Here is a 16,873-nt window from a genome sequence, read left to right on the forward strand (position 1 = left end):
GGGGGGGGGGGAGGGGGGATCTTAGAGCAAACACAGGATCTACACATTTCGGTTTCTGAAGATATGTTCATTAAAGTAATTTTACTTTCCAAGTGTATCTTAACATGATTTTCTCATCCTTTCTTTTCCTCTCCTAGATAATCAAACTCTGTTCTTTGAAGGATGTCTATGGCTTGCCTTGACCAGTAATAGCCCACACACTTCAGATGATATTACAAGAACCTTTAAACACGTGAGACTATGTAAGAATTGCTTCAGTAGGTTAGACCAAGAACTGATATCCAATAGCATCGTTAGTGAATGGTTAGGGGATAGTTACAAGCAACAGAGCACACAGGTCATCCTTTCCTGACTTCATCATTCAAACCACCCATAGAAGGTCAGTATCACTCTCTTTTAATGTCAAACAGGAACTTCAAGAGTAAAATCTGAAAACAGAACCCAGGAGCTCCAACACAAATTGAGTTTCTTTCTCTAAAGGGTGCAATCCATGTGTCTCACCACACTTGTTTTAGGTCTTTACAACCACGGTACCTCAGGTGATCAGCACAGAACAGGAAAGAGAGGCAGATGTGTTGTTGTGCTGGGCAGATGTGTTCAGCATGTGATACAGTATCTGCTGTCCTCAGCATCACACATACATCGTGGCAGGAGATGCAAAAGCAGCCACACTACTGGAAAGCTCTTCCATCCCCACTGAAGCTGCCTACTTATTTAACAGCAATAGCAGAGTTAAAACAATCCCATACGACCATGTAAACCCAATTATAGCACGATAAAATGCTTGTCCAAGTATGACCATTCCTGATCAGGATAGAGTGTGCTCTGCAGTGGTATAAAGCATGCTTGCAGAGCCAGAATTGTAGCCATAACGGCAGTTACACCCAAATAACTTTATCAATTTAAAAAAAAAAAAAAAGAGACAAAACAAGAGAAAACACAGCACATCAAAATGCTGGGTGGGTTCATCTGTTATTCTAGCTGGTGTCAGAAATGGCAACATGCTCCTGTCTGCGTGGGCTGGCTGACTGTGGCTCATCCTGCCATTTTCTTGTACAGGCAGTCCCCTGCCTAGCCGGGAGTGGGTCTAACCTGGCCCTTCCCCAGAAGGGTCCCAAAGTTCTTCCTAAAAGGGGAGGACATGATGCAAAAGGGGACACTCCTGTTTAACATCTTTATTGATGATCTGGACGAGGGGATCGAGTGCACCCTCAGTCAGTTTGCAGATGACACCCAGTTGGGTGGGAGTGTTGTTCTCCTCGAGGGTAGGGAGGCTCTGCAGAGAGACCTGGCCAGGCTGGAGCCATGGGCTGAGCCCAACTGCATGAGCTTCACTAAGGCCAAATGCCGGGGGCTACCCTTGGGCCACACCAACCCCCAGCAGCGCTACAGGCTTGGGGAGGAGTGGCTGGAGAGCTGCCAGTCAGAGAGGGACCTGGGGGGGTTGATTGACAGCTGGCTGAATAGGAGCCAGCAGTGTGCTCAGGTGGCCAAGGAGGCCAATGGCATCCTGGCTTGTGTCAGCAATAGCGTGGCCAGCAGGGGCAGGAAAGGGATCTCACCCTACTCGGCACTGGTGAGGCCGCACCTTGATTACTGTGTTCAGTTTTGGGCCGCTCACTACAAAAAGGACATAGAGTTACTTGAACATGTCCAGAGAAGGGCTACAAAGCTGGTCAAGGGTCTGGAACACATGTCCTATGAGGAGCGGCTGAGGGAACTGAGATTGTTTAGTCTGGAGGAGGCTGAGGGGAGACCTCCTCACCCTCTACAACTACCTGAAAGGAGGGTGCAGAGAGCTGGGTTTGAGCCTCTTTAGCCTAGTAGAAAGCGACAGGACAAGAGGGAATGGCCTCAAGTTGTGCCAGGGAAAGTTCAGACTAGATATTAGGAAGCATTTCTTTACAGAGTGGGTTGTTAGGTGTTGGAATGGGCTGCCCAGGGAGGTGGTGGAGTCCCCATCCCTGGAGGGGTTCAAGAGTAGGGTCGATTTAGAGCTTAAGGATATGCTGTAGGTGGGAACTGTGCTAGGAGAACGGTTGGACTAGATGATCTCCAGGGTCCTTTCCAACCAAGATGATTCTGTGAAAAGCTCTGGCTGCCTACAGTGTTTTTAAAATGCACTTTTTAAACGATTAAGAGAATGTGAAAATGCACATGCCAGCAGCCCTAAAACAACTTCTACACATTCTTAATTATATGTGAACTTTCTCACATCTAGATCCTGCTCCTACCAACATCAGTAGCGAAATCTTAAGTAAATTCCCCTGGAGGACCACACTACCTGCAGCTCTACTTTAGAGCGTGCAGTTGATTCGTTTCAGATAATTAATGTTTTTCCTTGCCCCTTGCTACCCAGCCGAGACACCACAACTGCTTGTGAGAGGGCTCTCACTTAATTTCCTCACCAAGTCAGCAAGCACAAGCTGAAATCAGCCTGATGGAGTCAACTCTTCCTGGCCAGAGAAGCCACCCACAGACAATCCTGCGTGGCAGAAGTGACTGACACGTTTGGTTGGGCCATTCCCCTTTCTTTTGGCTTGGAGGGCTACATTAACAACTGACTGCATGTGCATAGCAGATCTACTTGGTCCTCCAAGAAGCCCCTTGGATGCAGGATGGCAGCCGCAGGGCTCCTACAGCTCTTGGCTTACTGCTTCAAAGCTGCCCCATGAGCACTGGATACAGCCTCTGTGGATCTGTTCCTCTGAAACACAATCAAGTGATCTGCTGTACCCATCCTGCTGCACTGCAGGATTAAATCAGTCTCAGTCACTCTTCCATGTCTCTCATGCATAACGGTTCAACCACCCCTCCCACCCCAAACACCTGACCTTGTTCCTAAACCCACAGCAAAAGCACAGGAACACACTGATGCAAACAAGGTTGCCAGCAGAACATTTTCTTACTCATTAAATACCTCAAAAACAGAAGCAAAAATAATCTGTTGTTAATTTGATAAACTCGCTTTGATAGCTTAATCTGATAGCTCAAAAGCATTGTGCCTGTTCAAACTAAACAACAACAGATAACTTGGGGAAAAAAAAAAGGGCATTCCCACAACAGGCTTTTTTTGGTAATTCATCTTCATCAGGACAAGGATCTCTCATCTTTATGTTTATGTGAGTGGTTTTCCTCCACTAAAGATACAAACCATGCTAAACCAGGGCAGATTTATATATAGTCTTTGCTCTAATTTTCTGCAGATTTCTGTGGAGTCATGTTATTGTATGACAGGACAGTAATGAATTAGTTGAGGAGCTCTAACAGGGAGCACAGTGTTTGGAGGATGAGTACATTTCAATCAACCTTTGCGGCAGATGCTGTTGACATGGATGGTGTATTACACACTAACCTAATTATTACGCATTCTTGGTGTAGTTCTCTTTAATTAGAGCAGAATGGCTGTGGTTTCAGCCATGTGTGTGACTCACAAGAATTGTGCCCATCTAAAGAAAATCTCTGTCAATCATGTTTAAACATGTTTGTTGCTTTCCCAGAAAAAAGGGCACTTTCTTCTCTGGGCAAAAAGTAAACGTCAACAGACTTGCCTTGAACATGTCTTTATTGTTAAACCCCAAACCTGCTCCCCTGACAAGGCACTGGGACACAGGAATAATCAGGGCATCTGACTGTGGCCCCATGCAAACAGCACTGAATCAAATTTTACTACCCAGGTGTAGTTACACTGGGGAACTGTTTTGAAGAAAATATGCTGCTAGGAAGAAAATATTTTGTAAAATAGTTTTTAATGAAGCAATTTATTTTTATACATTTCAAGGATCATTAGCCTTTAAAACTCTTTCAGGAAATGTCATTGGTTAGTATCTGTCATTTATCCTCTAAGTTTTGTCTTTAGTTTTATTGGGATTAATCACTAATGGGGAGTAGGAAACATTTCCACAGTGTATGAAGTTACCTTCTCTTAAACTAAACAATATGGAAATTAAACTGTAGATGAGAGGAAAAAAATCCTTCTCTTGAGATAGAGAATATGATGGAATGAAAATAAAACAGAAAAATGCACTTTACCACCCAGAGGGGAAGTCGTTTGGGGAAATGATTTGGCATCACTGCTTTCACAGTATGGACATTTCCTCTATAGCAAGGCATGCTTCCAAGTCTTAAAGAGGCTGATAAAGTTAAAAGGCAAATCAGCACTCCCAGTATGATATAGGTGTCTAGAGGCACTAGGCCAAGGTTCCACTGGCAGTTATTTATTTACATTACTGTAGCATCTAGAAGCACTAGTTTCAGACTTGAACCCCACTGTGCAGAGGTTGTGCCCACACAGAAGAAAGACACAGTTGCTACACATTTCAAGTATGAATAAACAGGAAAATCAGACTGATGGGAAAGCAGCAAAATGAGATAGGCCTATCCATCAATGTGTTGTCCAAATTCTCTGTACAGTGTGTAAATAATCTGATAGAGAATTATTAACTATCTGAAACTGTCAATGGAGAGCTCTTCCTAGGCCCAGAAATCCTGTACCACTAAAGGATATCTCTGCTGCAGCGGATGCCCAGGTGGACTGCTAATGCTTACATTAGAGTAGTCTGAGTTTAGCAGAGTGACATAAAGTTGCCACATTCATACTGATGATCCGCGCTAACATGTCCTTCCATAGGAAAAGTGCACCCTGGAGCCCTGGGAACAAGCTTCCTGGGTAACAGATCTAGACAATGCTTTCTGATGCATATGAAGCTCAAGGAAGAATGGATCACAGACAGCTTGAAAACAAATCTTCTCCAGGAAACACTTTTTACAGTGAAAACAGATTAATTTAAAAACTCAACCCTGAGTGCTTGTTTAGTAACTTTAGAAGAGCAAGGTCCTACCCCCTCTGCTAATCTACGAGTCATGCTTTCACAAACAAGGACAATGAAAGGCAGGGATAGAAAACAGGCAATAAACTCCTTTCTTAGATAAAACCTCCAGTACTACAATGTATCCCTATATGCCTCACTCTGCCACACACCTCTGTTGGAGCTTCCTTCAGGGTCGAAATTAAACAGCTCCACAAACTACTTTTAGTGCTAACTGGTGCCCAGACATGATAGGCCAGGCACTCCTGACCCTCCAACACACAGCTTTAAGAAGCTTCTTCCCATTGGCTGGGGGAAACAAGCACCAGGGGAGCAGTGCCCATTCCCTAGTACTCCTTCATGAACAATAAAGGATCAAAGCATACAAAGAGTAATCCCTTTTTTTTAACATTCTGGATAAAAATGTTTGCCCTAAAGAGCATCCTTGGACATGTGTCTCTGTTGTTTCTGTCACAGCTGTGACTTTCAGCTAAGGGCTGATGGGCTATTGCCTACTTCTGACAGTGGCCAGACCTTCCCAGCAAGATAATTTCCACTGTAAGTGAGGCACTGCCAACTCCCAGCTCTGTATCTGCTTGTTTTGGGGTAATTTTGCTGCCTGTTCAGCAGGTAGACCTACTAGAGGAAAACATGGGCAACAGAAGCCTATGGAACATGCTGCAGATGGAGACAAAGGTGTCCATTCACCAACAGGAACGTTATCTTTCATATCTCAATGGCATCAGCTGTCACATTGCTCCGAATGTTGCTTTTATGTTGATTAGTCACATGCACTGTTCCTAATCCTTGAACTAGTTCTGTGCATTTGAAGTGAACTGCATTTTAAAATCACAATTTGAGTTCAGTTTTGTCCTCCAAGCTAATAATGCCTTGCCTGAAATTAATTTGTTTCTGCTTTCATTTTGTCCCCTCACTTTGAGTAATAGGACAACAGAAGTTGGCTAAAACGAGCTAGTTGAACAGCCTTCAGTCTGTCTTTGCTTAAAGATGATTTCCACAAAAGCTGGAGATGAGGAAAGAACAAATATTTCCCTATTACAAGCAGTGGGTTAAAGTGGGAAGTTAGGTCTGATCTCTCCATGTGGAACTCCAGCTAGCCTGTATTTTAGCAAAGCAAAGGGAATGCAGAATGTGTAGGCATACCCAAATTAGCTTTAAGCTACCGAACGTGGGTACAAATGCTGCCAATATGTTGCAGCATGCACTATCTAGGTTCCTAGACTCTTTTTCAGGAGCTAACCTACACAAAAGCCTGCACTGCTCTATCTTCACTACTAAAGATACTGGCATTACCTACACAAAAACCCATGCACATAGCAGCCACACTTTAAACTGCACCGTCAGCATCCTCCCTAATGGCTCTGTATTAAAACCTTCTTACCACTGCTCTCCTGAAACAGAGATTGATTTTTCATAAACTGCTTATACTTGCCCTAGAGTATGCATTAAAAAGACATGTATTTGTTAACATCTGCAGCTACTACTAATCCAGTTGGCTGGATGTCTACAGCCAGCTCTCCCCTCTTACACACTGTAATTTTGAAAGGAAGAGAGAAGCAGATTTTATCTTTGGCAATCTCTCAAGTGCAAGTCACTCTTGCCTCCAATCCTGGCTCCAAAGCCCATTCCAAGCCTCTGTCTTACAGGTACCCTGTTCAGACTTGCAGGCCATTAGCAAAGGGGCAAAGCTGGCTCCTTTCAGACGGATAACAAATCAGCTTGTTGTCTGACTCTGCTTCTATTTAGCAATGTGCCAATTAACCCGACATTCAAAATGTTAGGACAAAGTCATTCTGAGCATGGATCTTGGATTCAGACCTCTCCCCCTGCTTTAAAAAAACAAAATAAAGCCCTAGTATTTAAAACTAATCAGTCTCTTTAAATCCCTGCCAAATACCTGTTTATGCCATGAGCAAATAATTACTTTTCTACAAGGAAGAAAGTATTAATTAAGAGTATTCATCAGACTCCTATTCTATAGGGTTTATCTGCCACAGGTGTCAGCCAGAGGTGAGAGACGGATTAGTATACAATCAAGGGCTTTCTAAGTTAAATCTCCTCCTTGTGGTTAGCTGTTAATAATGAAGTTGTCACCAGAAGAAAGAATTTAATAGTTTTAATTGGGTTTAATTACTTGTAAACTCCTGGAAAATGGACCAGCTTGATTGTAATATACAAATAATAATAATAATAATAATAATAATAATAATAATAATAATAATAATAATAATAATAATAATACTAAAAGCAAAGATACAAATGCCTGGGCCACATGTTTGAACAAAGAATCTGTGAGAATAATAATTCTTTGGTTGTAAAGTTTTATACCTTGATCAGAATTTAAGACATGAACAAGGCTTTCCTGTAATAATGGGAAATAAACCATGTGCATCCGTTCTAGTTCAAGTAGGTCCACATCTTTTTGAGGAAGAGAACACATTTAGCTCTTACTACACTTAAGTAGCTTAGCTTGCAATTTAATCTTTTTAACAGACACAGGCTACAGCTATTTGTGAGAAAAGTTGTTTTAAGTAACCACTGTAGCTCAGGAGCTGAAACCCATTTTCAGAAGTGACTTAAGTGATTACACTTCACACTTTTAAAAAAAGGATTATCCTTTTCCAAACAGAATCACTCAGCTTTTCAGACTCTAAACTTCTTTTCCCCAAAAATGAAGACATATTGTTTTACTTAAACATTGATATATCCAGCTTTAGTGGACAATCTACCGAGTTTAAATGAATAACGCCTACAGTCATCACAGTGTGACCTTGTGAAAAGTCCATGCTAGATGGAGAGAAAATAGAATTTAATCCCTTTTCTTCAGATACCTTTTCATATTAACCCTTACTATGACTCGAGAGGTACTTTCACAGTATTGCTTTTTACTAGCTATTTACTATTATTAGCTATTTACTGAAGGACTCTCTTTTTACTAGTATGTATCTGTTCAGAAATGGTTGGGGACTACACATTGGAAATTATTCCAATAAGCAAATGGGCATGTCAGTCACTAAATCCTCACATTCAAGAGCACACAGAGGCTGGAAATGTTCTCCATCTCTAAATGCATTATGATTAGGGACAAGCAGCAATGACTACACCAATTTATCCAGTGTCTGAACCTGTGAGTTCTGAAATGGATTGAAGTCCTGTGGGAATACTGTACTTAAATAAATACAGGTTAAAAACTGGGCCATGATGCTTGAGAACAAATGGAAATTATTTTTATTTAATAATACAAAAAGCTCATGACCAAAAATCTACAAATAATTTTTTAGTATACAGGGCATAAATGTCAAAAGAGGGAGTGGAATTTATACCAAGTATGTCTTTATTCCCTTCCCCTCAACACAGGAAAATAGTTGTGTTTCTATATGTAAGCCCTTGATAGCTCTGTGAAAAATACAAAACTCCCGGAAAGTTTGGTGGAAAACACATCACCATGTGTAATCCTCAGCACAACTGCATATTTTGCACACGTAACTTCCTAACAAAAGCTGTCATTTCAGTTTTTTTAAACTATTCTTTCATTAAAATCAAGTCACAATTCAGTGATACTGAAAAGCAGGTTCCCTTTACTCATACTTGTTTGACAATCCAGCATTGTTTCTGATATATATTTTATGTCAAAAATAATCCTTTAATACTTCCAAATGCCACATGTGCACTTTGCTTACAAAACCCTCTGCTCACCTAAGCTCTAGTACAAGAGGTTACATCTACACAAGCTCAGAGCATCTCCCATACCCACCATCTAAGCTGCTGTGGATCTGGTTTTGCTGTTTCTCCTGCTGCTTCTCATCAACCAGTACAGATGATAAACACAGATGTTTGCTCCCGAAATACACATTCGAAATAATCAAATGGCTGGAATTATTTACTCCCTTCTCTCCAATAATGAACTAATAATTGATATAGCAGCATGTCTAAAGTAACAGACTTTTTTATTACCTGCAGTGATTGAACGCTTTTTTAATTTAACTTAAAAAGGCATTAAATACAAGGTTTAGCCTCCAGTGGGTAAAAAAATCTCCAACTTCCTCAGAAAATCCTTTCCAAATTGTATTCATCTTGACTTAATCCATGATCTACTGAGTGAATTAGGCTCTATTTGTTTTGAAAATCTATTTTATGGAGTTCCAAGGACTGTGTTTTCCTTAGGAAGGGCTTATTCTGCCTTTCTGACCAGGATGCTTGCTAGCAGCCCTCGGCATAGGCCTCTGCAGGTTTTTAACGTCCCAAGGTGCCCCACACATATGACTAACAAAATGTAAATAAACACAGCTGAGCCAGTAAGAAATTGGAAGGTTTTCTCATTAAAGAAATAAAATAAACAGATGTCCTTAAGCACTTTGGCTCATGTTTGTCAAAGGAATGGAAAACTCTCAGATGTTTGAACAGCAGTAGTGATATAAGGCCACATCTCAAGTGTGAGAAGAAGAAAAAAAGCAACGCCATGGCACTTAGAATTAACTAATAGTTCTCAAGGGAGGGCGCTTTTGATTTGAACCTTAGCAACTTCTACAAATAGTTTTTAACAACCAAACAATAAAATGGGGTTTTATTCCTTCTCAGTTTGTAAAGTAGTAAAGGACAGATTCGACCATTAGAAGCATGAATCACCATCAGATTTGATTAAATCCCTATGGTATTTCAATCAGGTCCTGGCTTTAGGGTCCTGTGAGAGAACAAAGCAGGGAAAGCACAAGCTACTTGAAGCATTCAATGAAAGCAGGAAAAAAAAAGAAAAAAAAAAATCAACTCTGGGGTTTTACAAGGATCTCGAGTACAGCCAAGCAGGAACTTTTCAATAACTTTTTTTTTTTTTTTTAATTGGAAATTATCATTTACTTAAAGGAAAATTTTTTGTAAGAACATATAACTGCCAGTGAAACTTTTGAGGAATCAGGTTTCTTAGATCCACAACATCAATTCTGGTGAGATCAAGATAGTTCAGTTCACATATAGCCAACATACGGCAGCTATGACATTTCCCTGAAATGCTGGAAGAATCATGTTTATGTACTGTCCTCAACTGGGCCAAACAGCAACTTCAGCTATTCTGTCCAAAAGTTCTTGAGGTCCCACTATCATTGCAGGACCCTGTCCTAGTCCTTCACATACTTGCGCCACTGCAAGTCCCCCATCAGAGAGGCAAAGTTCATACAGGCTGGAAACTTGAGTGCATGCCCTGTCTCTCTCTTACTGATACCTGTCTGCTTACAACTTGGATAAATCTCAAGTTGCCACTTCTGAAATACAAAAGCAATAAAAAATATGGCTATGGTAGAAAAACACCCTCTACATCAATCATGCAATTACAAGGCAAACTGCAAGTCCCCACTGAAAGTAGCCAGAGGCGCCACTCCAGGAAAGTGACCACAAAGTCCAGGCTCAAAGGGATACAGTCTAACACAGGCAATCTAAACACCTTTCAGTTAAGGTTAACAAAATCTAGAACATGACTTTGCATGACTCTGATTTAGAAGTGGGCCATCATGTGCTTTATTGTTTTTTGCACTATGTTTTTCTTAATTCAAGCCAATTCAAGATGCTGGACAATCTCAGAAATTACATTTTTTACAGAGAATTTTATAGATTGTAATTCCCCGGTATCAGCAGACATTGTCGAAGTACTGATGAATTTCTAACACAATTCAAGAATTGAGACTATCCTATGTATTCAGTTCTTTAAGTCAATGCTAAAATAAAATCCTTTCCATTTGGTTCCAGGATTTCAGACTAACTTGCACATAAAGATGAATTTTAACTCTGTATTTTACTTTACTCACAATTTATTCTGACACCAAAATCCCAAGGAGTGTACAAACACAGAACAAGAATTGTTCCCACATTCTGGGAACACTACAAAACACTGAGAAAAAGTATTAGCTTCAAACGTACCCCTCAGGTAGGGAAAACAACGCACCCAGTGCCCACTTTTCCCCTTTTTTCTTGATACTAATCCTTCAAAAAGCATGAGAATGAATCTGCAATACAATACTTAAAATTTCTCAGACGGAAAGAGATGCAGAATTTTTTTTTTTTAATGCTCTGACAACACCAACTATGGAACAAGCTTGCAAATATCTCAGTCAGGGAAAGGGGAACAGACATGATTTGTTTTGGCATGGGAGTGCACACAATCATTTTTTGTTGTGTCTGAATTAATACCACCAAGAGTCTATCTGTGTTGCACCTAGCTGCTTCAAACAAATGGCCAAAGCCCCTTGACTTTTACCCAACTCATGTGAAACCCCAGCAGCACTGTTACAGATTTTGACCCGTTTTTCCCATTATGTTTAGTCAGTGATTTGGCAGGCAGACCTTTGCAGACATAGTAAAGACTGCAGCCATCTTCCTGTTGAATGGGAGCTCTATTATACATGCCTGAAGGGATTAAAAGGGCTGGGTGGACAGTATATTAAGCTGTAATGATGGTCTACATCTGTTGGGGTCTCTAGGACATGGTAAATATTCTGCACCCATACAGCCTGCAGAACAGGTTTCTAAAACCCCTTGAATATAATATCCAAGGTTAACTGCCTATGAAACTTTTTTTTTTTTCTTTTTCTTGTCAGAGGGCCCCCTGCTGAGTAACGAAAGGGTGGAGAAATTTCCTCGGGTTTGACAGCTTTGCTGTCCCCATCACTTAGACCGTGACTCCGTATGTTTGTGCAGGTATGCATCCATTCAACCGTGGGCAAGAAAGCAAAAGGAGATGTGAATTTGCAGGCCACTCTGACTGCCACTATAAAGGTTGTAATTGCAGTGACCGTATGGGAAAGACATTAAGACCAAATGTCTGATGACTCTGTAATCCATGGGACAGAGCAAAGAGTTTGGGTGGAGAGGACAAAAAAGGAACAACCTAGGCTGGGCTACTCATTCATGCTTCAATCTTGACTAAATTTAGTGTTTTAATTTCTATTAATTAATTCAGTGAGCAAATTATTTTTTAAACACCTCAGATGAACTGTTCATTTTCTGAGGAGCTCATATCTACATCAAGGACCACAGAGGTTTCCCTCAGAAACCAAAGAGAATTTTTACATGAAATCAGGTTAGAAAACATACATTGAAACCTTAAAGATTAATAATAACTACTACAACTACAATTGATAATCCTCTGTGTGAATTCTTCTCCCCCTTTTCTGCTTGTGTTTTTTTTTATTTCCCCCAATATCAGATTTTTTTGGACAGCTCCCTATTGCTGCCATCACCAAGGAGGAGGCAACATGCAGAATCATTTGAGATTTTATGTCTAAAGGACACAAGAGTTTAGACCCCAATATCTGAAGCTATGGCTGATGTTCCCCTCGCCCCAGAAAGGGATATTATTCTTCAGCTTGATCAACTTTATGGACTAATTCTTGGAGTGGCTGCACAGCAGCTCTACCAGTGCAACAGTCAGGATGATACTGGAATGTTAATGTTGGTCAGGGGAATGGTGAAGATCATACAAACTGACACTTTTTCTGGAGGAAGGCATACAGAACCAAGACCTCCATATGTGAGATTTAACTCAGCATGTGCATGTCTAATTACAGGCACATGAATCTTTTATGATCAATTATGGACAAAAATCAGAATTTTAGGCCTTGATACTTAATTTACTTTGAGATTAACACTTCCTACATTATTCAAGTAAGAGATTCTGAAACTCTATTAACCTCTGGCTTACTACTTCACTTGTACTTGATAGTTCAGCTCACTTAAAAATTTCTGAATTGTGTTACTATTTAATGGTTCCCAGGACAGCCTGTCTGAGTGTGCTATATTTCCCTCTTGGTTTAAGGTTTGTTCCAAAGCCCACCAAAGCCTCTGGTTGTCTTTGGATCAAGCCGTTAGCCTATAATACTTTTATAACACAATCATTTCCCTTATAGGAAAGCCCTGAGGAATTTAATACTGATGAAACAAATGAAGAACTACGAAAAGAATACTTGTAGAGAAGTTTCTCAGCCTGTTGTAACTTAATAGAAAAGGCAATTCATTCATTAAAAAAATATATTCCTGTTAGTATCATTCTTTACATTTGTATGAAAGAAACAGCCAACAAAATTTTGTCATATTACACCTTTAAAGGTCTTCCAAAGCAGACAATCCCCCGAGCTCCCATTTTCCTGTTTTCCTCTCTCCCTAGTCCCTTTTGCAGGTTGCTGCTCCAAAGTGCCCTGTCTTGGCCTAAGTGCTCTCACAGCCAACAGGAACAGCTCAGCCACTGATGACTGCTTTTGATGAACCCTTTCTCGCTCCACTCCCTGACCCCACTTCATCCTCACATCAGCTGCTCCAGAGATGGCAGCTTCTGCCTTTGTGGCAGTCCATCAGCAAGAGCTCACAAGTACTGTAGTCACAGGGCTTCTCACCTCCACAGGTCCATCATAACTCTTGCTCCATCACCATCTGCCCCCACGCAGCAGATCCCAACCCCACACCCTCCAAACTTGTGCAGGAGGCAGCAGATGAAGGCATCTGCTTCAGAGGTTTGTGCTAGGACAAAGTCAGCCCATTAGGGGAATTCTCCATGTGCATACTGCAGCCCCTACCCAGCACTAAGCATGACCACATAGCAGATCTACACGGCCTAAGTTTATGTTTCCTGATCCTGCCTAATTCTAATTTTTGCAGGTAGCAGGTTTGAACTTATACACATATACCTCAGGCTGCCGCATTTCTTACGTTCCCTGGGAAAAGTAACCACTTCAATTACCTTGTACAACACGGGTCTGAATAAATCCCTGCTTGGAAACACGTGCTTGGTTTTCAGAGGGTGCTGTTAGAAGTGTTAGCAGCATTCCAAGTGCTGCAGTAGACTTCCACACCACAAACACCATTTTATATCCTTTACAACTGCGCACATCTAACAGCGAACAATAAATCTATCTTACTAATTACACATTCAGCTTGTTATAACCATCGTAAAACAAGTACAGCTGGTAAAGCCATGAAATGATGTCAAATCATATTTCTGCTTTCTAGAGAGAAGCAGGGTTATTTTCCAGTCTCCTGACGAAGCTGACTGTTCAAAGCCATGTGTGGAAACAGCTGCCAACTAGGTCATCCACCTTTAATTAGGTAATGATATTGTCTTTTTTCCTACCCATTTAAAAGTGTTTGACATTCTGTAATTCAAAGTGACTTAAGTGTTTATCATAAAAAGCTGCCTTAGGAAGAAACTGAAGCACATGGTACTAAATCCAAGAGCCAGCATTTTCTCCTTAGTAACCAAGTTCGGCCTGTTCAGCCACAGAGAGTTACCTAAAAAAATGGAATTGCCTGCATTTCAAAGGGGGTACCTGAAGTATAGATAGCTAAAGATACAGTGCCTAGAACCCTTAAAAATGTGAGCTTCCGCAGCCATGTGGAAAGCAGAGCCACTATTCTTCATGGCAAACTAGACTGATCAACACAAAATCTCTCTTAAAAAGTTGTCTGAGATTCATAAGAAAACAGTGGTCTAACAAAAACAGTGTCTCATTCAGGCTAGAGTTAATGCTGTCTGGCTGCCTGATAGGCTCTTTCTTGCAGAAGACAGACACTGAAAGAACATCCTGATGTCCTATCTAGCAGCAGCTGAACAATACAAGCTTTTGAAAAACAAGGGGCTACTTGCAACATGAAAGGGAGGTAAATTAAATTTTCACATGTTAGAAGGAAATACCACAGGACATATTTATACAAATATGTCTGAATAAAATCGGCAGCATCTGTTTGAAAAGCTGTCTCATTAGCTGCCCCCACAGTTCCCAATGCAATTTGGCTGGACAAGCAGTAATGCTAAAAAAATTAAATTTTACCTTCCCATATCTGGATGCAAAGGTTCCCGTGAGTAAGGAGTGAAAAATAATTATCGTCTCATCCAAATCCCACACAAACACACGCTGTGATGACAGATGGGGTGGAAAAAAGAAATATAGTTACATATTAGGCAAGTGAAAGAATTCCTTCAGTCAGGAAATATGTCCTGTTGGACTAGAGCTTTTTAAGATCTCAGAGCCGTTTGGAGCACTGACTGTAGATGCTTTGTGAAAGCAGGCAAAATGAAACATCAGAAATTTTGGAACTATGTGTGTACTGGTTGTCCTGAGAGTCTGCTTTCCTAATAACCACAGAAATCTCCTGGTGCATGTCAAGTCAAGGGAACAAAACAGAAGACTTATAAAAAGCACAAAAGGAAAAAAATTGTCCATATGAAGAATAGTTTGAGATACTGATAATACAGAAATTGAACAATTATTTTGTGTCTGTAGGCTCCAGTTATATTTCTAATTTTATTCTGGCTCTTACAACTCATTATCCTGATGGTGGGATTTGCTAATAGATGCAACTGTTTATCTTTGCTGGATTTACTAAGGGGAGATAAATTAAAGTTATTACCTCAATCTCACTGTCAGCAGTTGGGGAAGGATCGTTGCTTCTTTTTGACCGGGCTCGTACCTTGCCATCTGACCCTCTGTGATGTCTGTCTGTTTCTATATCTTTTGCTGGTGTTGTTGAATATTCCCCTATTATGAAAAAAGAAATTCCATCGTAAACTAAAGTTCTGCACTTTATCAATGTAATTAAAGCACAAAACCTTTTAAGGGAGAGCATCAGAAACATTGTGAAAACACCATCAGAAAATTTTACTCTTTTCATGTCAATAGCTGACATTGTTAGAGAAATAACTTTTAACTCCTAAGAGCTGTTAAAACAATTTCAACAATCATCAAGACTGTATATATAACATTTTAAAATGGGTGTGTCACTAAAACCTTACCCCATTTTTAATTGAAAAAAAATAGCTTTTTGAATTTTACTCCCTCCCTGCTTTTCGAGAGAAATTAGAAAGGCAATGGAAAAGGAAACCAAGACCAATTCAACTTCTGATTTTTTTTTTAAATTTGATGAATTCTCAAAATTAAAAATACACTTTCAACATCAACTTCTATTTAAATATACAGAACTAGCCTTTTCAGCCATATTCCGTTTCAGAGAGGACAGTATTTTAGACATAACTGAGAAAAGACAGTCAAAGGTGAACTTCTCTTGTATAAAGTATCTGTTTTGATTGGCTTGAGTTTCATAAACCTGTCTGGATTTCACTTACCTTACATTACAAATCCTTTCCAAACATATTTTTCTTTTCACCTTGCTAAGCTGTGGCCTCTCCAGCTTCCTAGAATAACTATATTCTTCTTCAGAGAAGCTTGGATTGTGCCTAACAAGCCTTTTTTAAATTGCTCTTTCAAAAAAGGCTGAGATAAGATCTAAGGAACAGAAAATCCTCCAACTTCTTTTAGAGCAATCTGTGATCACTTCTTTTTAAAAACCAGTATTAGTTTATTTTTCTTTCAGAGCAACCACAGATGTACAGATTTGTTTCATAAGTCAGCAGACCTATAATGGGCGTATACTGTGATCATCCACAAATTATGTGGTGTTTTATATAAATGTTATTGCATGCCAATGAAAACTTTAGTAGCCAAATGATTACCTGAAGATTGTTCTTGAACAGTACATTGGAGGATCATAACCTGTCAGTAATTCCATAAACCATTTAAGTTTTGAGAATTTAAAAATTAAGTGCTCAAAGAGAGACCACAAATTTTGAAGCCTTTTTGCATGGAAATCGTCTTGAACTTTCAACTTACACAGTTTGTGTTGATTTTTTAAAGAGGGACTTTCTCTTGATCCACTTATTTATGAATGCATATGTTACATGTTGTAAGAGGTGAATATAAACCTTGGTAGAGACATGGGCTAAAAAGTCATCAGACAATGAGGAAGCTTTTTCAGAGCATGGCTGTTTGTTTTGAACTCACTGCTATCCATGTTAGTCCTCAGCACTGATCTGGGTTTTGCTTGTAATTGTTTTATCTTTTTGTACTACCTTTAGAAATCAAACCTTGCATACTCATGAAAACGACACAGAATGGTTTTAAAGAGCTTGGATGTTCTTACCTCTTTCCAAAACCCTGTGTTGCACCATGTTAGCAGAACTGTTAAGTGCTAAGAAATCTGATTTATCCATGTAAATATATGTATTTATAAAA

General features: G+C 40.1%; 1 protein-coding gene across 5 annotated transcripts in view; it reads right to left on the reverse strand.

Annotated features, from left to right (window-relative positions):
* EYA2 (EYA transcriptional coactivator and phosphatase 2) overlaps positions 1-16,873 on the reverse strand; it is a 101,273-nt gene that overhangs the window by 16,352 nt on the left and 68,048 nt on the right. For all 5 annotated transcript variants that reach the window (XM_026862140.1, XM_026862142.1, XM_026862141.1 and 2 more), the window contains 2 exons: positions 15,216-15,343; positions 14,636-14,719 (listed from right to left, as the gene is read on the reverse strand). In XM_026862140.1, the coding sequence (XP_026717941.1) occupies positions 14,636-14,719; positions 15,216-15,343 (212 nt within the window). The remainder of the gene's footprint in view (positions 1-14,635; positions 14,720-15,215; positions 15,344-16,873) is intronic.

This window comes from Athene cunicularia (genome assembly GCF_003259725.1).
Source record: "Athene cunicularia isolate RWA chromosome 20 unlocalized genomic scaffold, athCun1 chr20_part1, whole genome shotgun sequence".
Lineage (NCBI taxonomy): Eukaryota > Metazoa > Chordata > Aves > Strigiformes > Strigidae > Athene > Athene cunicularia.